This window comes from Lemur catta, chromosome 4 (assembly GCF_020740605.2).
Source record: "Lemur catta isolate mLemCat1 chromosome 4, mLemCat1.pri, whole genome shotgun sequence".
Lineage (NCBI taxonomy): Eukaryota > Metazoa > Chordata > Mammalia > Primates > Lemuridae > Lemur > Lemur catta.
The window spans coordinates 31,085,582-31,110,177 of NC_059131.1; the positions used below are offsets into that span (position 1 = coordinate 31,085,582).

Here is a 24,596-nt window from a genome sequence, read left to right on the forward strand (position 1 = left end):
CAGGCACTTAAGAATGAAAGACTCCTATTCTGACTGGGAGGACTTTGATGATGAGCATCATTGGTTTATGCAACTGGAAATGCTCTGCTATTACAGGCCATTCACATGTTGATGGAACACTTGGTGTGGGCCAAGCAAAGTTTCAGGCTAGGAAAAGGGTGAGGAACCCTACAAAAACCTTTTTGACCATATGTCAGGAGACACACACCCCTATGTGCACACATGTGCATTCTGTTTGCATGTACATGCACATGCAATTATTTTAAAAAGAACCTAAAGGGAATGACATGACAAAAAGAAAATTATTCATTTTAAATTTCTTCCTGTTTTTTTTCCAAAAATAATTTCAGACTGTTTAAAGGCAAATTAATACAGTAATACTCCTAAGAAGCTTAAAGCTGCAGTGACTGTCCTGATGAACCTATTATGGGCACTAAAAGACTGCTTCCCTAAAGTCTGCAGGCAAAAAAGGAAACTGCTTCTTAAACTCATTGGAAAGACTTTCTGTGCTTTAATTACATCTACAAAGGACTATAAACTATGGGTGGGAAACCTCCAGGTCTTTAATCTTATTATTACAGTCTATGTGCTTCATTGCACTTGAAAACCACTTATGACTTCTTACATTTCTAGTGAAAATTGATTTTTAAATGCCTGTTTTTTACTCATAGAATTTTGACCCTTGGAAAGAGAAAGATTTAAAATAGAACAATAAATCTTACATTTTATGTTTATTATTGTTTAACTCAGAAACAACTTGATATTTTTATAAGACTTCTTTACAATGTTTTGATACTTTATCTGATAATTTGATTATTAAAGTTTGGTGTTGTAAAGGACCACAAACTAGTGAATTTCTTAAAATGTACAGTTGAGATATCATCTAATGGTACACCTGAAATTAACTTTCTAGTTAATCAGATTTTGTTTTATCAAATCATTCACAATAGCTCACTGAGGTTCCACTGGAGTATGGGACAAAATATATATAGATGAGGAATATTTGACTTACTGCTGTATGGGAGTTAAATTAGCAAAAGAAATAGACTTTTCAGAGAAGAACAAGACATGAATAAGAATGAGAAATTGTTATCTAGGGAATGGTAATTATATTAGCTTATAGTACAAACAAGCTAAATAATGGAGTAGTAAGGATGGCATATAAGTGAGGAAGAAGTGTCTAGTAGGTAACTAAAGAAGAGCCTTGGAAATCAGGTTCTCCAGCCTGTAGATATAGGAGAGAGGACTTGGTCACCCTTGCTTGCAAGCATACTCAGGTGCCCTCAGTTCTGAAAATTTGCTTCTTTATCATACTGCAGCTCAAGGTCATGTTCTGCTTCTGCTCTTCTTTATTCATTCCTTTAACAAATATTTATTGAGCATGGACCATGTGCCAGGTACTTTTCTAGGAGCTGAGAATACAGCAGTGAACAAAACAGACAAAAAATCCTGCCAAACTTCTTCAGACTGTAGCCTGTATTTTGTCTGTCCATGATCCCCCCACCCTCCCAGTCTTTACCCCTCTGCAACCTGATTTTTCCTCCATCATCACGATAAACAGCTCTCTAAAGATCGTTGATCTCCTAATCACTAAATCTAGTACTGCTTTCTCAGTTCTCATCTTCCATGGACTCTGTAGCATTTAACAGCATCCAAATTCCACCATTTAAAAAACTTTTCGTTCCTTTGGTTCTGTGATATGACACCAGTGCAATTTACCTCTGATTACTGTTACTGCTTCTTCCTGGACTCATTCTCTTGCCTCCTAAATATTGGAGGTCCCTCAAGTTCTACATTCTGCTCATTTCCATTTTCTCTCTCTTAAATCTTTTCCCTTGATGATTTCTCATGACTTAAATCATTGGCTCTAACTAGAAGTACCCAGCATCTATTAATATATTCCCAGATCCTACCGTCTCCTAAACCATAATCCCACATTTCAAACTCTGTGCTGGAGGCTTCCATCTGGGCATCTGGTTATAATGGCAAGCACAATCTATTTAAAACTGAAGGCGGCATTTTTACCATTCAGGGTTCTCAATCGCAAACAACAGAAACCTACTCTGGCTAATTTAAGCAGAAAATGAATTCATTGAGAGGATATCAGGTAGCTTACTTGGTCAGCAGGAAGACCAGAGGACCAGGAACAGAAAATGGGCAGAAACCCAAGCAGTCTGGGCTACAAAGGGCATGACTAAGTTCACCCCACAGGAGAATTCTGCCCTGGAGCTGGCTGTCCTCCTTCCTACCCTCACACAGGATCACTGCTGCTCTTCAGTCTCTCTTCAAGTATGGTCCTTAACTACTAGTTTTTGTGTTGGTATCCCCTCCAACCCACTAAAACACCTAGGTTGGAGCATCCAATTGGCCGCGGTCACATGCCTGGGCCCCAGCTGCCAAAGATGACCTCTGATTCCCTTGGCTTCACACAAAAGGCAATTAATCACCATATTTTCTTTTCTCTAGTCACATCAGTTCTTTAACTTCTCATTTTCATTTAATGCTGCCGTCATTCTCTCCATCACTGGGAGCTGAACTTGGATAACCTATTTCATGCCTTTCTCTTCCTCCACTTCTGAAGTAATCAGTCACCCAGTTCTGTAAGAGTTTTGTTTGTCAATCATTCATTTGTTGTTTTCCTTCACGCCATTTTTTCTTGGCCTTTCTGTAGCTTCTGTTCCAGTACAACAGTCTCTTAATTGGATTCCCCACTTCCAGTGCCTCTTCCAATTTACCTACACGTTAATCTTGCTAAAGTAACACTTGGATCATATATATATCACTTTGCTGCTAAAACTACATTGTTGATAAATATCTTGGTCTGGCATTCAAGGATCTCTACAACAGAACTCTAATGACACTAAAAGGCAACCTGGTGCAGTGAAAAGAGCTTAACCTTCAGATGTGGACTGATCAGCTCATAACCTGAGTTTCCCACTTTCTAGCTGTATATTCTTTTTTTTTTTTTTTTTTTTGAGACAGAGTCTTGCTTTGTTGCCCGGGCTAGAGTGAGTGCCGTGGCATCAGCCTAGCTCACAGCAACCTCAAACTCCTGGGCTTCAGCAATCCTACTGCCTCAGCCTCCCAAGTAGCTGGGATTACAGGCATGAGCCACCATGCCCAGCTAATTTTTTCCCTCTCTCTATATATTTTAGTTGGCCAGATAATTTCTTTCTATTTTTAGTAGAGACGGGGGGTCTCGCTCTTGCTCAGGCTGGTCTCGAACTCCTGACCTCGAGCAATCCACCCGCCTCGGCCTCCCAGAGTGCTAGGATTACAGGCGTGAGCCACCGTGCCCGGCCCTAGCTGTATATTCTTGAGGCTCATTTTCCTAGTCTGAAAAATGGGGAAAATGAAACCTATCTCTTAGGGCACTTGTAAATAAGAGCTTTGAAAGGTAAAATTGTGTTATATGTTGTATTTAGGTTGCAGCATCAACCCACAGATGCTTATAGTTGACAATATTCAATTTCAGACTTGTCTGGCTCAAAACCTTAAGTAAGGTTTTCATCAGTGTGGTTTTAACAGGGGCAGGTTAGGATCAGCTTGCTACATGTTTTAGGGGCTGAGTGGCAATCTAACCATCATTTATAACATTGTTCCTAATTTCCAACAGCTGACTTACAAATGACCTTTTGGAAGTATTTTATTTGCAAGTAGAGAACTTCCTGCGTTATTAAATTTTGAGAATTGAATTTCCCTGATTGGCTGCTTTCCACTCTAATATTGCTATTTAAAAGTATTTCGTTGCAGAATTGCAATTTTTTAAGAGGCTGGTATGAATTCTTCATGGGGAAAATATATATAGTTATGATGGACACATGACAATTATTAGTTATTATCTCTAAGGCTTGCCCAACATCCGGTAAATGTGATGAAGCCCTGGCACATAAAAAGAAACTTAAAAGCTGGTTCCATAATCTCAACAAGTTTAAACCTCATTTCATGGCATAAATTCTGGGTTGGCACTGGGAAAACTTAGCTCTGCAGCTGAGGCTGGTTCTTGTCTCTCTGCTGGTCATGGGTGGCACCATCAGAGCCACCAAAATTTGCCTCAGTGGGCATTCATTCACTCACTCATGCTTCCACGCAGCAAGTCCCTCAACTGATGATCCCCACAAGATAGATTTCAGTCTCTATAAGCTCTTGGCAAGAATTTACAGCACTGATAATTGCTTGATTCTTCTCTGAAGTAAGTCTGGAAAGTCTTAGGTGAAAGATAACAATTGTGCCAAGATTGGTAAAACAGTTATTTAATAAGTATGATATTTTAAACCAGTCTCTACAGATACAGTTTGTGGGTGAGTATGTGAGTTAATATGTACTGCAACATATTTTATATTTTTTGTTTTTGCATCTTTAATGGTCTTAAAAAAATCAACACATGCTGATATGATTAAAATAATATAAAAGTGAAATTCCCTGTATTTCTCCTCTACCTTTTTCTCCTCCTGCTTAATTTCATTTCCCAGGGGCAGCTACTTTTTGCACTTTGGGGTGTCTCTTTTCACACACTTTTTTTTCCTCTTGCGATAATTTTGAAGTTCACCCTAGATATTCTTGATGGTTGGAAGTTAGAACAACATTGCTATTTAACCTCTTACAGATTTTGGAACTCTTTTATACACTGCGTATGTTAAATGTATTATAAAACCAAAGAATCCTTTTTTTCCACTCTGATATTAATTTCTTATTTTGAATGCCAAAGAAAAACATTTGAGTTTTTTTCTCTATCATATTTATGCTTACATGGACTATAGGTTTATACAATCTACATAATTCCATGACTATAGGGTTTCATTTTTAAAATAACATTCAAATAATGAAATGAAAGGAGGTGAAAACCCAGTATATTAAAAACAACTTAATTTCTCCTGACACTTCTTTTAAAATGCCTGAGGGAGAGAAAAGCAAGCTGACATAGTTTATAGTTACTTTCCAAGGTCATCTAGTTGGTGAGTAAAACACAGAAATCAATATGGGAATCTTAATTGCTTCAAATGTTAGGTCAAGGCTTTGACAATAGGTGTTTCATGTCTTCACAAGTATTTTGAAATTCCTCTCACAATATCATTTTGACATAGAGGAGAAGGTAAGTATGTACAGAGTCAGTATTCTGTGTATAAAGAGAACGTTGTAATTTTTTATTATTTGATATAGCTATATTTAGGCTTTTGCAATAATTGGGCTCCTGAAAGATGGTGCATATTTTATCTTTGCCTGAATTAAATTATACTTAAGGGGTTCAAAGTAAAGGGCAAGGGTTGCTCTGTATTGATAATAATCTAAAGACAAATCCTTTGTTAAGGTGAAGAATCCAAACCACCATCCAGTAATTAGTAATTGTTTATTTAATAGTACATTTGGATTTTTGTGTGTTTGTTTGATGATAATGTTCAGCTATATTTCCATTTTGAGAGATTTATGTTAAATTCTATTTTATTATTTTACACTTAGTTTGTAAGATCTAATTTGATAAATATTAAACAGAAAAATTAATTCTGGCTGCTTTAAAACAGTAGGGCATTGGTTGTTGAAATAACATATTTAGATTGACTAGTTTTCAGAGTTCCTTTATGTTCATTATTCAGTAAGTGTATATTGACCAGTTGTTCTGTAATTTGCACTAAGTATACACTGGTGAGCAAAAACAAACACAGTGTAAGCCTACTTACAATAATAACACCAGCCATTACCAAGTGCTTACAACATAATGGGCTCTGTTCTAAGTGCTTTATATATATTATCTCATTGCATCCTCTCAACAACTCTATGAAGTATAGGAATGTTGCCATCCCCATTTTACAGATGAAAAATCTGAGGCACAGAGAGATTAGGTAATTTGTTCAATGCTACATAGTTAGTAAGTGGTGGGGTTGGGATTTGAATCAGTATGATCCCAGAGTCTGCAGGTACTTCTCCAAATTCTAAAAGCTTTCCTTGTAGTATACAGTCTAATAGGTGTGACACTTATTGAATAATTATTCAAGCAAATGAAAAATAACAATGACTCTGATGAATGCCATGAATGGGGAGTGTGGCAGAAACCATTTGGGTGTCACCAAAACATTTCTCTTTTTCTTCTGGATACACAGACTACATTTCTTAGCCTCCCTTGCAGTTAAATGTGGTCATGTGATTAAGTTCTGGTCAATAGAATGCGGACAAAAGTGACAAACAAACCTCCAGGTTTGGACCATAAAACAGATGTATACCAACATACGAATGCAAGTTCTCATTCTCTTAATTGACCTAAGGCAGGGAGTGTTACATGCAGACATAGAAGAGCAGCTATCAGCAGTGGTTAGGCTTAATAGAAACTTACATATATGAAAATACCAATAGCAGAAGAAACTTTGGGTTAGTCATTTAATTTTGAAGGAGGAAACTTTAGACACCATTTAGTCTATAACCTGAGTTTACTTTGGCTACCTTATGACTAGTCTCCACATAGTATTGTATTCAGAAGTAATACAGATCTAATATTCAAAAGAGAAAAATAATTTAGATTTTTAAGGATTTTTAAAAGAGGCACCAAAGGGGAGAATTACAGTGCAGGAATGTTGAACAATCCTTTCAACGATTTAACTACTATAAGCCCCTCTCATCATGACAGTTGCTGCCTTATATTTCTTATCTCCCTTCTTCAGTCTGTCACTCTTTCCTGGAATTCGCTTTAGTATGATTCTCTTATTCTCCCCTAACTCAGTTTGGTCCCTGAGCACCTTACATTCTCCTTTTGAACCATTACTCTAACGGGCACAACCAAGTCCCCCAGGAGGGACTTCACAAACCATAGGAAGGTCTTTAGAAGGAAGCTTGGGTTCTAGTTCTGCTCCATATCCTTGAGCACGTCTTGTGTTTTCTAAGGCTCACGTAGAAATGTCCTCCTCTTAAGAAAGGGTTGGGCAACATGAACTCTTGGGTCCTGTCCAGCACTAAAATTCCTCGCTTCTGCTCTGTCCTAGGCCCTGCGGCTGTGGCAGTGGAAGCCTCAAGCCAGTCAAGAAGCCTCGCCCTCATCCGTCTCACCCTACTGGAGGAGAGGGAGAACATTTCCCCCTTTGTTGCTTCTTTAGTGCCTTTGTAGGACAGATGGGGTGACCATCTCCCGGCAGGGTGGCTCCAGACTTGGGCTCCGCGGGCTCAGCAGGGAATGTGGGGGTAGAGGATCCTTCGATGCACCTGAGTATTCCAGGCCATAGGCTACCCTTCACCCCCACCCACTCGGAACCAGCTGCAAGACAAAGGTCCCCGGCCCTCAGCAGGGGCACCGCGCAAGCGCAACCACCAGCCCAGCGCGAAACAGACAGACTCGGAGGCCGAGGCAAGGTGAGAGGGAGGGGTCGGCAAGACCCCGCCTCCGTGTCGTCACGTGGGGGGCGGGGTCGGAAGCGTGACGGCGTGCGCGGGGCGGGGCTAGCGCTGCGCGCGGGCGCGGGGGCGGGGCGCGGCGCGGTGCTCGCTGCAGCTCCCAGGGAGGGAGGCCGGGCAGGCGGCGGAGCGGCGCGGCTCTCAACCTGACGGGGAAGTGCCCCGCGCGGACGCTGCTAACTATCCCGGGGCGGACGGACGGTCGACGGAGGCGGGGGCTGGGAGCCGAGCCGGGCGACCTGGAGAGCCAGAGGGTCAGGCTCAGCGTCGGCCACTCTGTCCGCTGAATGAAGTGCCCGCCCCGCTGAGCCCCGAGCCCGGCGTTTTCCCCGCAAGATGGACGGTTTCGCCGGCAGCCTCGGTGAGTACGGCTGGGGAATCCTGCCTCTCTTGCGCAGGGTGGGCACCTTGTTCCCTCCACTCACAGCCCAGGCCCTGCTCTCCACCCTGCCCCTCTGGGTGGCAGCAGTTCCACTGCACATGTTCCCTTCGAGGCTGCCGCCCCTCCACGGACTCCAGTGGACTGAAAGCCCCTCCCCCCCCCGCCCAGCCCTCCTCGGAGCCAGACCCTCCTTTCCTCCCAGAGCCCCCTCCGGTGCGGGGCCCTCCTTCCCCCAAAGTGAGAACTCCTCCTCCCCCTCTCAGAGAGGCCCCCAATAGCTGGTACGCCCCTCCCGATACACTCATGGCTCCCCCCACAGACTTTCCCTTCAGGGTTCGGACACCCCTTCTTCAACCAGGCCCCTCTTCAGGGTACAACATTCCTCCCTCCTTCCACATACCGAGCTCTCTTTGGGGGTGGGGACAACCTTTGCCCACACAGAGGCTTTCTTTTAGAGTAGGGGCTTCCATTCCCTCTTCAGGAAGGGAGCATTCCCCACCCCGCAGTCTTCACTTTAAATTTAGAGATGACTTTTAAGTATCCCTGTGAGTAACTGACAAGTTCCCTTCACTCCCCCGACTCTGAACATTTTGCAGAGGTGGAAAGACCCAGAACCCCTGAAGCATCATTTGCTTAATACAGGAAAGGAAGAGGTGCATCTGTGTTGGGGGACCCTCTTTAAGAGCGAAAGCAGAAGTGTTGTCTGGCTCTGCATGCGTGCATGCTGGGGAGAAGTAATTCTGCCTTATGAATCCATAGGAAAGGGGGCCTCTGTTAGGGAAAGAAAGGATTCTCCATTTTTGGAATATGTTGTCTCTGTGGAATGGAGAAGGGAAGAGGTTATAATTAAGTAGGCTGAAGTATCTTTTCACTGTTCCCTTTCACCTGAATAAAGGTAGTAAATTTTGTAACTGGCTAGGGGAATCAGAGCTCCAGGCTGGTACTCTGTGCCCTATAACCTGTATCTGGAATTACTGCTATTCTTTGAGGCCATTGGAATCTGGTTACAGTAAAGATTGAGCTCAACTGTTAAGATGGTGAGAGAAACAGTTTCTGCTTTGGCTGATACTGCAGTTATGTGATACCTGCTGCTGGATTTGTATTTTGAATATTTTGTGTGCAGGTAGCTTGTATTCAGATGTCTTTATTTTCCATTTGTTGGTAATAGATCCCTAGTTTGTTAATGTTCATGGATCAGTGAATGATATGGCCACAGGCCATACCTTAACTACCCAGTGTTGGGATTAGATAGATTTTTAAAATCTAAAGTAAAAAAGTAAGTCAAAGAGCAATGGGCTTAATATAGGTACTAAATAGTAAAATCCATAATTTTGGCCTTGACTTTTTATTAGGAAGAAAAATCATTGTTATTAAAGTGCTTTGAGAGTGGAAATCCTAAAATAAGAGGCAACTAAGTATTACTCTTTCCTCCCTAAAGGCACCTGTTGTCTATTATCTAACCTTTAATGTCTTATAATTCCTTACATAGTAAGTTTGTTTCATTCTTGGGCTCCTTTTCATTGGTTCTTTTTTAGCCTCATGCCTGGATTTATTCACTAGTTCATTGAGGAACTAGTGAATAAAGACTTGTCCAATTTGGCCATTAAAGGGGTGATCATATACTAGGGTAAAAATTGAGTGTCTTTTTGGGGGATATTGTCAGGCTGTGAGATCTCTGTAGTGTGTTGGCTCCTCAGCCTTCAGAAATGGTGAGATCACTACTCACTTTTACTTTTCTGGGGTTGGTTCCGGGGACTTCTGGAGGGCTTGCCAGAGCTTCATCTTCTGTGTTTTGAAGGGAGTCTTTCTCACCAGTTGGAGCACTTAAGTTTATTTTGAAACATTGGAATATGCTTTGTTAAATAATTTTATCCCTTAACCAATTTATGAGGCAACTGATGAGAAACTTGACAGGTAAAGATGATTTGCAGTTGGGGCTCCGGCTCCCACTTTTTATGAAGAGTGTTATTGCTGATGTTTTAAAAATCCTAATGTTGGATTTTTAAAATTCATTTGATGCCATCTTTTGGGTGATATATGATGAGACTTTTCTTTTCTTTAGATAATGGTGTTAATTAGGAGCAGGGGAGATATGCCTTTCTCTAAAGAGAGAAACCTGTGTCAGGCAGAGAGGGAAGGAAATGGTTCCTGGCAGTATTTCTGGAGCTGCTCCTGTAGAAGATACTTCTCAGCAGGAGCTCTGTGCTTTCTCTTTCTGTCCCCTTTGTAAGAGTAAAACTAGGCCCCATCTTAATTGAAACCTTAAAGGGTTGAGGGTGGGGGAGGAGTAGTGCTGGTATATTTTCCTGGTAGCCTTTAAGCAGAGCTCTTTGCGCAGCTCTTGCCAAATTGCTTGTTTCTGTTCTCTGCAGTTAACTAGCCTAGAGCTTAGAGTTACATTGATTTTTATTTTATCATCAGGAGAGCCATGAATATAAAGACAAACACTTATACTCTAGTAGATGTTTAAAAACTTTTTTTTTTAACCAAACAAGAATTCAAAACATGTGAAGTTCTTCTGGGGTACAAGCATTTATTTATTCTCAAGGAAGTCTACGTGTGTATCTTCTTTTACATACTAGATGGGTTCTCGAAAAATTGTGAGAAAACTACATTTTTGTAAGCAGAAAAATTGAATGCTTTAAAAACAATGATTCTAGAGGAGTTGAATATTTAAGGGAATATGGTGGACCATTTTGTAAAGTGAAAAACTTTAAAAATTCAATCCATACCCTTGATTATTGAGTGTTTAAGAAAAACACTGCATTATGTGCATTTTATAAGATGTCTAATAGCAATTAAGATTGTATGCAGGCCTTTTGAAATCATAGAGAGGAATGCTAGGCAATTGACCCATTTATAAATGCCACATTGAAGTTATATACTACTTCAATAGTTGCGTTGCATTACCTTTGTTTTACCTAAAAACTGAAGGATGGTTTTAATCTCTGCAGCTGATGAATTTCAGGCAGTTTGTGAGCAGGTGCTTGTACTCTGGAATTTCCCTTAGGTATTATATCTTCTGGTTCATGAATTATGGTAACTTAAAAAGGCAGCACTTTGGAAACAATTTTTTTTTAAACTTAGGTGAGAAAAGTAGCCCAAATTACCTTGATGTCTTGTCTCTAAATCACTGCATACATATACACATAAAGAATGCATATACAGTATATGTTTTAAATTTCATATCTGTGTACATATGTGGGAAACTATTGATACCGCTTTTCTTATGGATTTCATAAAGCAGGGACTGGGTGCATTTCATGCTTAATCTATTTACAGTCTTTTTTTCATAATAAAGGTTTTAATTTTAAGACTTTCATCTTGGAACTAACCTAGAGGTTAGTCAGTGTTTGCACTTTAAAGAAAGTGTATACTTAACCATATCAGCTTCTTTAAACTTTTTCTACCTCAAAAGTTAAAAAACACAACTCAAAACCCTTTTTTCCCCTCAGAAGAATTGTAGTGAATGAAATTGTAGGGCTAGTATCTGTAAGAAACATAACGTTCTGGGTAGAGAATATGAATATTGATGAATAGTAACAGTATGCTTCAGTTTAGGGACTATTTTAAGAACGTCTTTTAACATCACATTAAAACTTTGATTTCTCATCACATATATAGTCTTTCTTGAACAATGCAGTATATGATTTTTAAATATTAATCTAGTCTAAAGCATTCTTTATATATTCACATAAAAATGTTTCTCATGTAATAACATTGGGGAGGTTTTTTTTAAACAACTTTTAATTTCTTATTGGTTGCCTCTCGAAGGGCTCAAGATAGGCTTAAGTTATATAACATGATGTAAATAGTAACTCTCCAGTGGTTAGTAGAGCATCTCTAACTTGAGTTTAGCTGGAGTATTTCTCAACATCTATGTGGATTAACACTGGATGTGGACCAGCAATGTGCTTGGTTGTTCTTATGGGAAGAACAAGTAAAAGACACACTTCTTGTTCTTTAGGCGCTTACTGCCTTCCTGGTTTTGAATAGGTACTGTCTCTAGAGATGTTTTAAACATAAGTAAAGTACCAGAAATTGAGGGTGGGGGGGAAGCACTATTTATAATGCTGTGCTGTGTATCAAGCAAGTAACTTCTGAAAACATTTGGAGATTGCTAGATTTATCTCTATAGAGCCTGGCTTTTTAAAGCAATGAAATAATTTATTTAGCAGTCCAAATTGTAGGGGATAATATTACTAGTTCTTTTTCTGTCTTATGTTTAAATTTGAATAACATGTAGAAAAACTGTATTTTATGTGTGGGAGTCCATTTCTATAACATGTAAAACTTCAATGTTCGTGAGAAACTTGAGAAAAACATTTTGATTTTAAAATAGATGAATTCTAAGACTTTTAAAAGTTTAAGGAAATAGGGCCGGGCACGGTGGCTCACGCCTGTAATCCTAGCACTCTGGGAGGCCGAGGCGGGTGGATTGTTTGAGCTCAGGAGTTGAGACCAGCCTGAGCAAGAGCGAGACCCCGTCTCTACTAAAAATAGAAAGAAATTATATGGACAGCTAAAAATATATATAGAAAAAATTAGCCGGGCATGGTGGTGCATTCCTGTAGTCCCAGCTACTCAGGAGGCTGAGGGAGGAGGATTGCTTGAACCCAGGAGTTTGAGGTTGAGGTGAGCTAGGCTGATGACACGGCACTCTAGCCTGGTCAACAGAGTGAGACTCTGTCTCGGAAAATAAGAAAAAAAGTTTAAGGAAATAATCTACTTAATTAATTTACTACCTCAGTGTGGAAGATTCCCAAATCTATAGTGTATTTCTAGGTCTGTATATGATCTCGTTTCTTAGCTAGCTTTCCTCAAACTGTTACAATGCCCTAATTTTGTATATTGCTTTATAGTTTACAAAGAGCTTTTTATCTCAGTTGATCTGCATACCAACCTTGGGAGATAAATTATTAGCCTTTTATAGATGAAACTGGGGTTTAGAAAGTATGCTTTTTAAAAAATTTTTATTTGAGTCTAGGGTTTTTCTTTTTTGGAGGAGGACTAATTTGTGGGGTTAGTTTTTCTAACTAAATTAGTAGGACTAATTTGTGGAGATATTATTTTTAAATAATGAAAACTATAAAAGAAACGAGTAGCAAAGTAAATGATCTTTAGCTCATTGGTACACAACTAATGTTAACATGTTGACATACTTGTTTTTAGTCTTTTCCTATGCCTAGTTTTTTAATAGTTAAAATCACACTATAGATAATAATTTTGCATTCTGGTTTTTTCATTAGATTGTAACCATTTTTTTTTCCCCCAGTTGAACTGAGATTTTTCTAATGGAGTCCAGTGTTCTTTTCTCTACCCCATTACTGATTCGTCATAATCCTTGGGTATATCAAATCTAACACACCTGAATCTGAACTTCTCTTTTAAATCAGCTTATTTTCCTTATTTTCCATGGACTGTAAGTATCACCCAGCCTTGAAATCTCACGTTGGATTTCTTGCCATTTTTGCTGACCATGTTAAAATCTCTTCTCAGACTTGCCAATTCTTGTCACCTTTTCTCATCCCTTTTCTTTTCTACCATGATAATTCAGATACTTATTATTCCTTGCCTGGATTATTGTGTAGCCTCAAGAATCTGCCGCTCTCCAGCTTATTTTGTACAGGGCCCTCAGATGAGTCTTCCTAAAGCTGTGCTTGGATTGTGCCATTCACCTCAGATTGCTTCTTTGCCTTAATGACTAAATTCAAACACTGCCTCTTCTCAAGTCCTCTGTTATCTCTTTCTACTGTCCTAAAATGTTCTGGTCAAAATGACCTATTGTTTGTTCCCCAGATTTGGTTGACACTTCATATTTTTGTCCCTGTGACTATTTTTAGAGTCCTTCAAGACCCAACTCAATATTTGTTTCTTTTCTTTTTTATTTTATTGAGACAGAGCCTTGCTATATTGCCCAGGCTGGTCTTTTAGCTCTGGGCTCAACCAGTCCTCGTGCCTCAGCCTTATTGTGTCTTTTCTAAAAACCCTTCCTTATTTATTTCCTTTCATTCCCAGCCCAAAGTATTCTCCCCTGAACACTTGATAGAAACACTCTTAGATGTCTTATAGTTGTAAGATAGAAGTAATTCTTACAAATCTTAAAATTATTATGTCTTATTTCCCTAAGCCAAATTATACACCTGTTGAAAGATGACACTCCCGTGTGCCTTTGAAATCTCACAGTGGAGATTTCATGATCCAGGAAAATTTGTAGGAAAAAAAATTCAGGGATTAGTGTATAGTTGGCAACTTAACTTTCACCTTCATACAACATTTTATAAAAGAATGACATTTGAAGACCAAAAATAAATAATATATAATCTCAGAATAAAGATTTTAAAAGTTATTTAAAAGATTAAATAAGTCATTGTGTTCTTTTTTTTTTTTTTTTGAGACGGAGTCTCGCTCTGTTGCCCGGCTAGAGTGAGTGCCGTGGCATCAGCCTAGCTCACAGCAACCTCAAACTCCTGGGCTTAAGCGATCCTACTGCCTCAGGCTCCCGAGTAGCTGGGACTACAGGCATGCGCCACCATGCCCGGCTAATTTTTTCTATATATATTTTTAGTTGTTCAGATAATTTCTTTCTATTTTTAGTAGAGACGGGGGTCTCACTCTTGCTGAGGCTGGTCTCGAACTCCTGACCTCGAGCGATCCACCCGCCTCGACCTCCCAGAGTGCTAGGATTACAGGCGTGAGCCACCACGCCCGGCCCATTGTGTTCTTATTTTTCTCATTTCATCTGAAATACATGAAACATTCTAGACTTTATTGAGAATCTGATAAAGAACTCTGCTAGGTTCTAGGGTAGTGTTTTGAAGTGCAAGTCATGTACACGACCTATTAAGGGATTTTGAAATCAGATTTTATGTTGGTCAAGAGTTATGTTACAAAAATGAGGAGAAAAGGAAAGAAAAATGAATATAAAATATCAGTGCTTCACATGATAGTGTTTTGTGAAATTTTAAAGTTCTGTTATATGTGTTTGCCTTAAATTGCAGTATAAAGTCTATTTCTTTTTGTGTCACAGTCAGATGAAAGGTACAATTTTAGTGGTTAATCCGTATCTTTGAGAGACTAGGTGATATATATGAAAAGGTGGATGAGCAATTGGAAGTAATTATGAATTGTGTGCTATGTCTTTGTAAAGTTTTTAGAATCTGAATATGATTGGAATATGTTTAATATCAATAGCAGCAAAAAGATATCTATAGTTCTAGAATCAGTGCAGTTTAGGCAGAGTCAATATATAAAAATGTGGTTTTATAAAGTTGATAGGCTAGTGTATATTTACTTTGCAAAAGGATTATTTGCTTTGAAAGTGGATTTACTGTAGTCTTTTAGCTTTCCTGATGGAGTTGTCTGTGTCTTGACTGGTTCCCCACTTCCTTATTAAGCTGTTTAAACTATATGAAGTCTTTAAGGCATGGCTCAAGTACATTTTTTTTTCTGAAAGCTACCACTGATCATTCTAATCTTGACATTAAAACCATTGGATTATAGTGCTCCTAAAGTGGAGAAGACTGAGCACTTACACCTAAGGGATCCGGGAGTGTAGCCAAACGTTGATGTCAATTTAACTTTAAAATTCATATGATTATTTTGCAACCATTATAAGGATTGGTTCAGACAGGAATGCTAAATCTAGGGGGATATTTTGATGAGGAACAGGACGTCTACATAGTCTTAAATTTGTCTCCATATATTGCTTATTAGTTGCAAGGGGAAAAACAGTAACTCTATGCAGTGGTGAAATCAGACGAACACCTTGAATGCATGATCAAAATAAATACCACCAGTGGACATTGTGTGTCTCTGGATGTGATGCCTGAGGATACAATACTTAGATTGTTTTCCAGCCATGAATGCATAGCCTGAATCTAATCATGAGGAAACTCTCAACACCAAATGGGGAATATACTATTTTTTAAAAAGTAGAGGAGATGTGTATGTATATATGTGTGTGTGTGTATATTTATATAAATGTTATAAGACAAAAAAGGCTGTGGAAATGTAACAGATTAAAGGAGACAAAGAGATAACAGCTAAATGCAATGAAATTGTATACTGGATCTTGTATTAAGAAAAAATACAATAAAGGAAATTATTGGATCACTTGGCAAAATTGAAATATGGATGGTAGACTAGATTGCATCAATGTTTAATTTACTGAAGTTGATAACCATCCTAAGGTTATGTAAGAGAATGTTTTTATTCTTAGGAAGTGCACACTGAAGTTTTTAGGGATAAAGGGCCATGATTGTAACTTGCTCTCAAATGTTTCAGAAAAATATAGGTAATATAGGCTGGGCACAGCGGCTCACGCCTATAATCCTAGCACTCTGGGAGGCCGAGGCGGGTGGATCGTTTGAGCATAGGAGTTCAAGACCAGCCTGAGCAAGAGCGAGACCCTGTCTCTACTAAAAATAGAAGGAAAATTAGCTGGACAACTAAAAAATATATAGAAAAAATTAGCCGGGCATGGTGGTGCATGCCTGTAGTCGCAGCTACTCGGGAGGCTGAGGCAGAAGGATCACTTGAGCCCAGGAGTTTGAGGTTGCTGTGAGCTAAGCTGATGCCACAGCACTCTAGCCCAGGCGACAGAGTGAGACTCTGTCTCAAAAAAAAAAAACAACAAGATAATATATGTTTTATATATACATGTACATATGTATATACATATAAGGAGGGAGGGAGGTAGAGAGGGTGCCTGCACGTATGCAAATAAAGCAAATGGGTAAAATGTTAACAACAGGCGAATTTGGCAAAACTGTATGTATATTCTTTGTACTATTCTTGTTCTTACAGCTTTTCTGAGCTTGAAATTATTTTCAAATGAAGTTTTTAAAAAAATCATAATAACTTTGCATTATACTCCATAATACAGCATTTTAAAAATACGAAACTATCTCCTCTCCCAGAAAATTCCAGGCAAACCTTTGCAATAGAACTGTGGCTCCAAGAATATGTTCCATGTATATATCATGTGGGCTTCCTTTTATCCCTAGGCCTCAGTTTGAGAAACATGTCTCTGGGCCAGAGGTAGCTGTGGTTTAGATTTAGTTGATAGACATGTTTTAATTGGCCCTTTTGAGTGTTTTAAAAATCAGGAAATAGGCCGGGCGCGGTGGCTCATGCCTGTAATCCTAACACTCTGGGAGGCCGAGGCGGGAGGATTGTTTGAGCTCAGGAGTTCGAGACCAGCCTGAGCAAGAGTGAGACCCCGTCTCTACTAAAAATAGAAAGAAACTATATGGACAGCTAAAAATATATATAGAAAAATTAGCCGGGTATGGTGGCGCATGCTTGTAGTCCCAGCTACTCAGGAGGCTGAGGCAGGAGGATTGCTTGAGTCCAGGAGTTTGAGGTTGCTGTGAGCTAGGCTGATGCCACGGCACTCTAGCCTGGTCACCAGAGTGAGACTCTGTCTCAAAAAAAAAAAAAAAAAATCAGGAAATTTCAGAGAAAAATCTGGGTTTTTGGTTTCTGTTGCAAAACAGAATAATAATCTTGACATTCTGTACTTGTATTCCAGATGGTCTATATATTCACTAAGTGGTGTGTCAGGTTAGTGGCTTCAGTCCCTACATTACACCGAGCTTGTTTCAGTCATTTACTTTATTTTCTGGCCTGTATATACATGTTTGCAACCTTTACCTTGTCTAAGAGATGGTGAGGGTGTCTGTCCTTTTTATACCCATAATGATTTGAAAATTAAGTTGCTGAACTGATACCCTGTTACCCCTAACATTTTCGTGTTTATTTCCTACGAACAAGGATATTTTCCCCATAACCATGCTACAGCCAACAAAATCAGGAAATAATTTTTTTTTTTTTTTTTCGAGACAGAGTCTCGCTCTGTTGCCCGGGCTAGAGTGAGTGCCGTGGTGTCAGCCTAGCTCACAGTAACCTCAAACTTCTGGGCTTAAGCGATCCTATTGCCTCAGCCTCCCCAGTAGCTGGGACTACAGGCATGCGCCACCACGCCCAGCTAATTTTTTCTATATATATATTTTAGTTGTCCAGATAATTTCTTTCTATTTTTAGTAGAGACAGGGTCTCACTCTTGCTAAGGCTGGTCTCCAACTCCTGACCTCGAGCAATCCACCCGCCTCAGCCTCCCAGAGTGCTAGGATTAAGGAAATAAATATTGATACATGATCACTGTCTAACCCTCAGACCTACTCTAGTTTTACTAATTGTCTTAAAAATGTCTTTTATAGCAAAAGGATCCCGTTCAGAATTATTAATACATGTTGAATTTAGTTGTCATGTCTCTTTAGTTTCCTTCCATCTGTTATGCAGTTCCTTAGTCTTTTGGGCTTCATGACCTTGACACTTGGGAAGATTGTAGGCCAGCTGCCTTATAGAATGTCCCTAAATTTGATGTTTTATCCTGATTCAAATTATACATCTTTGGCAGAAATGCCACAGAAATGAAACTGTGTTTGTCTCATTGCATTCTGTCAGGTGGCACACAATTTTGATTTGTCCCATTACTGATGGTGTCCATTTTGATTATTTGATTAAGGTAGTGTCTGCCAGGATTTTCCACTGTAAAATTACTGTTCTTTTTTCTTTGTAGTTAATAAGTATGTTGTAGAGGCCGGGCGCAGTGGCTCACGCCTGTAATCCTAGCCTTCTGGGAGGCCGAGGCGGGTGGATCACTCGAGGTCAGGAGTTCGAGACCAGCCTGAACGAGACCCCGTCTCTACTAAAAATAGAAATTATCTGGACAACTAAAAATATATATAGAAAAAATTAGCCGGGCATGGTGGCGCATGCCTGTAGTCCCAGCTACTGAGGAGGCTGAGACAGTAGGATCGCTTAAGCCCAGGAGTTTGAGGTTGCTGTGAGCTAGGCTGATGCCACGGCACTCACTCTAGCCGGGCAACAAAGTGAGACTCTGTCTCAAAAAAAAAAAAAAAGTATGTTGTAGGAGGTGCTTTGTAGGAGGTGCTTTAAAACTATGTAAATATTCTGTTCCTCATCAGACCTTCAACTTATTGGTGTATTTATAGCTATATGGATTCAGGTTTCCTGAGTTTTTTCCCAATGGATTATAATATGTTACTATTTACTTTGATGCTCAAATTGGCTCTGTTTTGGCCAGTGGGTGCCCATTCAAGCTGGCTTCTGTGGTTTTTGACATGTTCCCATTATTCTTTTAGTACTTTCTTCCTTTCTGATACAATAAAATGATTCAGGCTCATTTTATACTCTCTCTGCTACAGCCCTGGAATCAGCCATCTTTCCAAGGAGCCCCAGCTCTTCTCATGGAGAATGTATTTAGAAGCCAAGCTGTGTACACTAATTGTGCTCACTGCCATCAGATTCCTCTCTTAGCAGTCAAAACTAGGGAATACATGTATGTGCATATGTGTGTGGTGATATATAGATACATTCACATCTGTATTTATTTATTTATTTATTTATTTATTTTTATTTTTACAACAGCATAGGGTTCATTTTAGTTTTCTCCCTTTACTTATTTATTTATTTATGCATTTTGAGACAGGGTCTTGCTCTGTCACCCAGGCTGGAGTGCAGTGGCACAGTCAGAGGTCATTGCAACCTACAGCTCCTGGGCTCAGGTAGTCTTCCTGGCTCATCCTCCTTAGTGGCTAGGACTGCAGGCATGCACCGCCATACTTGGCTAATTTTTTTATTTTTAAACTTTTTTTGTGTAGAGATGGGTCACGCTTTGTTCCCCATCCTGGCCTCAGGTGATCCTCCCATTTCAAACTCCCAAAGTACTGGGATTACAGATGTGAGCCACCGTGCGAATTTCCTCTTCTTATAAGGAGATACCAGTTATGTTGGATTTAGGACCCACCCATGTGACCTCATTTTCACCAATTATCTCTTTAAAGACTCTCTCCAAATACAGTCACATTCTGAGGGACTAGGGGTTAGGACTTAAATATATGAATTTTGAGAGGGGACACAATTCAACCCACAAGAACATGTATTTTATGTAATTTTAAATAAGTTTCAGGTGAGAGTTTGAATTATGTCATTTTAAGTTAGTGAATATTTTTTATGGTTCTCTTAGTAATTTTGTAACTGCATAATATTTTATCTTATAGTTAAAAATGTGTTAAACATGGACTAGATCATTAATGTAAACTAGTTTGAAGGTATTTGCTGTCAGTAAGAAGTCATTCAAAATCATATTTCTTACTCTTATGTTTCTATATTTAAATAATCAATAATTATCTTAGATCAAGTTACTGTTAGATGGTGTGTGTGTTGGGGGAAAATTGGGTAAAGAAAATATATTTAAGCAGCAAAATCAACCATGTCTTTTTCCACTTAACATAATGATCTTTCCTTCTCAGCAAGGATAAGTATAAACTTTAATGCATCATATTTCATTATTTGGACATCTGGTCAACTTAAGCTGTATACATAGAACATAATTTAACTTATTCTTGATGACTGATGGTGTTTATTATGAGTATTAGACTTGGAGCCTTTAAGAGCTGTTTGTATGGGGCCATTTATTCCATACATTAAATGACTATAGACAGTTACGACTAGACAGTTTTATAACTGTCTTCCTTGTTGCTTGTCACCTAGTGTCAGTGTGCTTTACCCTTTTCTCTCTTTGTTTTTAATATCTCACTTGAGTTTATATTTCTTAGAAGAGAAAGCCTCTTCTTTAATTATCAAGCCTAAAATTTGACAGTAATTTCTTAATATCAGATATCCCTAATTGTCTCATAAATGTTATTCAACAGTGGTTTGTTTACATCAGGATTCAATACATTGACTGCCACACTAGAAAAAAAATTTTTTCCCCCTGGGGCCATGGTGTTTTATTATGAAAATAGAATAAAAACTTTGAAAACAAAATGATCCTTTCTAATTTTTTTTTTTTTGATACAGAGTCTCGCTCTGTTGCCCGGGCTAGAGTGAGTGCGTAAGCGATCGTACTGCCTCAGCCTCCTGAGTAGCTGGGACTACAGGCATGTGCCACCATGCCCAGCTAATTTTTTCTATATATATTTTTAGTTGTCCAGATAATTTTTATTTCTATTTTTAGTAGAGACGGGGTCTCGTTCAGGCTGGTCTCGAACTCCTGACCTCGAGCGATCCACCCGCCTCAACCTCCCAGAGTGCTAGGATTACAGGCGTGAGCCACCACGCCCAGCTGATCCTTTCTAATTTAATGAAAAATTTGTTATTTTTTATTGTTTTCTGTGCGTGCGTATGTGCCACTTGGAAAATAGTTCACACAGCTCCCAAGATGAAGAGACGTAAGTTACATATGCCTCACAAGGCCCTGGACTCAAAACTAGCATGAATTAAATATAACTCACATGGCAGTTAATGTGTTAAACAAGATCCATACATTGCATTTGATTACTGTGACTCAATCTGTGTATTCCATTGCCCTTCTTTTTTCCTTTGCAGTTTGTTGAACTATGTCTTTTATAGAGTTTAACACAGTGTTAATTATATATATCCTTTAGTGTTATTTAACATGTTTCTTTGTCTTCTGTATGCCCTTTAAATTGAAACCCATGGATTTGTTATATATTTGCTGTATTTCAGTCTGCCACAGCTGTTGTTCTTTTTGATTCTCAGATTTTCCCATCTTTGGCTTGTGGGAGCACCTTTAAGTTGGCGTCTGAGTCCTGACCCTAGTGGTCTTTCTGGCTTTCTGATGGGACAAGATGTTCCAGACTTACCTTTTACACATCCTGCTCCAATCCGGCAATCAGCTATTTCTCCAAGAAGTTGTGGTTCCTTTTATCATGAAATGATATTCTAGCCTCTAGAGGTACTTGCTGCTACTGGCTAGATTAGTGTTTCTAGTCTAGCCTTTCTTTTTGTTTCCTATCTTAAATCTTCTGTGGGCTGGGAAACTAGGTAACAAAGCTTGTTTGATTTATATAAGGATTATTTTGAGCCTCAAAAAAGAAGAACTCTGAAATCAAGGCCTATCATTATTTAAATTATATGGTATAGCACCTACAATGATGTGTTCATGCTTAATAAATATTGCTAATGTTTGTGATAATGTGAATAACAAGATACCAGATATTTCTCTGAATAAAATGATTGACTTCTGAATGAAGTTCTTAACAAAATGAATAAGCTTTTAGCTTACAAACCTGATAATATATATGTGTGTGTATATATAATATTATAGACCATTTATGCTCTCTATTTTCTTTTATATATCTATATATTATAGACCATTTATGCTCTCTGTATTTTCTTTTAAGATTATCAGGTAAATCTGTGGATCAGTGAGGTATTAGTATATTGCAGTCAAATAATGCTGTATTATATACACCTTGTCATACTCCATAGTAAAAATGCACTTCTTTTCTCCTTTTTAAAATCTTTTTCCAGAGCGTGTACTTTTTCTGACTTTACAAATTGATGACTTCCAAAAGTTGAGATAACTTCCTGTTTTAAAGCAGAGCTGTTCGGTATTGATATCATTTTTCCTGAAATCATTTTTGACTCCTGCATGCTGATCTTGAATTGACCATGCTGATCTTTAAGTGACACTTCAGAGCAAATGACAAAATTTGTTTGCATTTTTCTTTGAACTGTCTGTTCCAGAAAAGTGTCATAACTAACTACTGTTGACAAGTGAGTGGGAGGGGATGTTTTTAGTTTTTTAGAAAACTTTGAAGGATATCCTGTTTTCAGTTTAGTTGGGGCATATAACCTTTCACTGCTTTGAATACTTCTTGGCATTCATCTTACTTCTTTGATCTCCTGTTACCATTAGTGTGGCAATATTGTGGCACAAATGATTTCTCAAGTTTTAGGATATAGTATTGTGGATTATTAGAGATAAGATATTGGGGAACAAAGTTTAGAATAAAGAGAATTGATTGGAAAAGTAATCAATATTTGACTTTTTTTGAACTTTTTAGTTGTGAATGTTTGTGAATGGGATTTAATTGACTATATATGTGCTGAAACTCCTTATCTTGGTTCATTAGTGCGTACTATTAATAATATAATGAGACTGAGGGTATGGAGTTTAGTTTTATATATGTCACTTACAATTCCTGGTGATAGAATAGATGTACTTTTATTAAGTAGGTAAAGTTTTGATTAGCTTCTGTGGATCATAACACTGTGCTAAGTGTGGTGGAAAATCGGTGAATGAGCCACTCAATTCTTGCTCTCGTGAGGCTTATAATTCTGTGGAGAATTCAGGGAATATTTATTGAATGCTTGGTATGTGCTCAGCATTCTTACAGCTAAAAACAAAGCCCATATCGATCTTGCAATTAGGTTTTTCAAATACAGAGTGATAGGAATTGTTACAGTGAAGTATAGGAAGCTTTGGGAACATGGAATGTTACTTTAGGCCTCTACCATCCAGCTTTGTTTTTTTTCTTTTTCTTTTTTTCCCAGATGCATGTCTTTTGTTTAGAGTTTAATCAGAAAAATAGAGATCTGGTCTCAATGTTCCTTCTAGCTGTTAGAAACAGCTTAGAGGAATGACATTTACTTCCCCATCCCCCCTACTCCTGAACACTTGAGAAAATGACAGGACTACCAGTAGAACTCACTTGGGTTGCAATTTTCAACCTACATGGGTTCCATCATCAGCTGTGCCCTCCTGATGTCATTCTGATTTGAGGTAGTGAATTCAAGGACTTCTATCCTCTCTGTTACATGTATAAATGGTAGTTTTCTATAATGTTTGCTTGTTGTATGTCTTTATGAGTCTTGTGATCTGTGAGCATCCTAAAGCATGCTTGCTTTAGGAAGTAATAATTGACATTATAATTTATGGACTACATTTTAAGACATTTGATTCGTATGAATAACTTACTGAAAGGGGGAAGCAAGGCAAAGACACTATGATGTCAGGAACTATGTCAGATATTTTACATAACTATAATAACTTTCTAAAGGACCAAAAACATCTTAATTTTAACTTAAAAAATACCCTCAAGGGTAACTGTTAAGTAGATTGAATAAACTTGAACCTATTATTACAACCCTTCATTTGGGGATTATGGTTATAGTAATATCTCTTGACAGCTTTTTGGTGACTGAAATTAATCATGGCTCCCAGAATGAAAATCTAATAGTTTAACGCATATTTATTAAGCAAATACTACGTGCCAGATGTTGGTTCCATACTTGGAATATGTTAGTTAACAGAACAAAAATCCCTGCTCTCCTGAAGCTTATAGTGAAAAGAAACAATAAACAGTTTTCATTAAATGATTCAGTCTTAGGAGGTCAGTGACTCCTATATAAACATTAATGCCTGCATTGTCAATTATAAACATATTATTCCTTTTTTTTTTTTTTGAGAATAGATGTTGGTGAGCTAACCTGTGGGGTTTGATTGTGTCAGATAAGCTTAGAGAAAAGTAATCTTGGGGATGCAACAATGGGTAGTTAAAACATTGACAGCTGTGCTAAGGCTGCTTTATCATACCTCATAGTCACTGTATCTGATTTTATCATAGGTTTTTGAAATACACATGCACACACACACACACTTTCCTAGGTTTCTGTTCTCAGTTTCTTAATTTTTTTGTTTTATCATTCATATTTAAGGTCTTATGGTGTACTACTTTTATATGTTTGGGCATATAGTTCCTTTCAGTTTTAATATTTTTTTCTTATAGAAGAATTTGACTGTATTTCAGTAAAACCTTATTTTTTTTTTCAGGTTAGTGATTGTAGGTCACTGTTTATCAATCTGGATTCAGGACCCCTATCCAGTTACTAAGGAGAATTCTCGGGATGCTGTGGAGATCTTAAAACAGCTGTTTGTGGGTGGTGGTGACGGTAGAGGCAAACAGTGGGTTGTGTGACTGGGATGAAGTCACCTCTTCCA

At 38.5% G+C, this 24,596-nt stretch overlaps 1 protein-coding gene across 4 annotated transcripts in view; it reads left to right on the forward strand.

The window, feature by feature from the left end:
• The first annotated feature begins 7,439 nt into the window (after positions 1–7,439).
• EML4 (EMAP like 4) overlaps positions 7,440–24,596 on the forward strand; it is a 148,322-nt gene continuing 131,165 nt past the window's right edge. For all 4 annotated transcript variants that reach the window (XM_045549473.1, XM_045549474.1, XM_045549475.1 and 1 more), the window contains exon 1: positions 7,440–7,735. In XM_045549473.1, the coding sequence (XP_045405429.1) occupies positions 7,711–7,735 (25 nt within the window). In that variant the 5' untranslated portion in view covers positions 7,440–7,710. The remainder of the gene's footprint in view (positions 7,736–24,596) is intronic.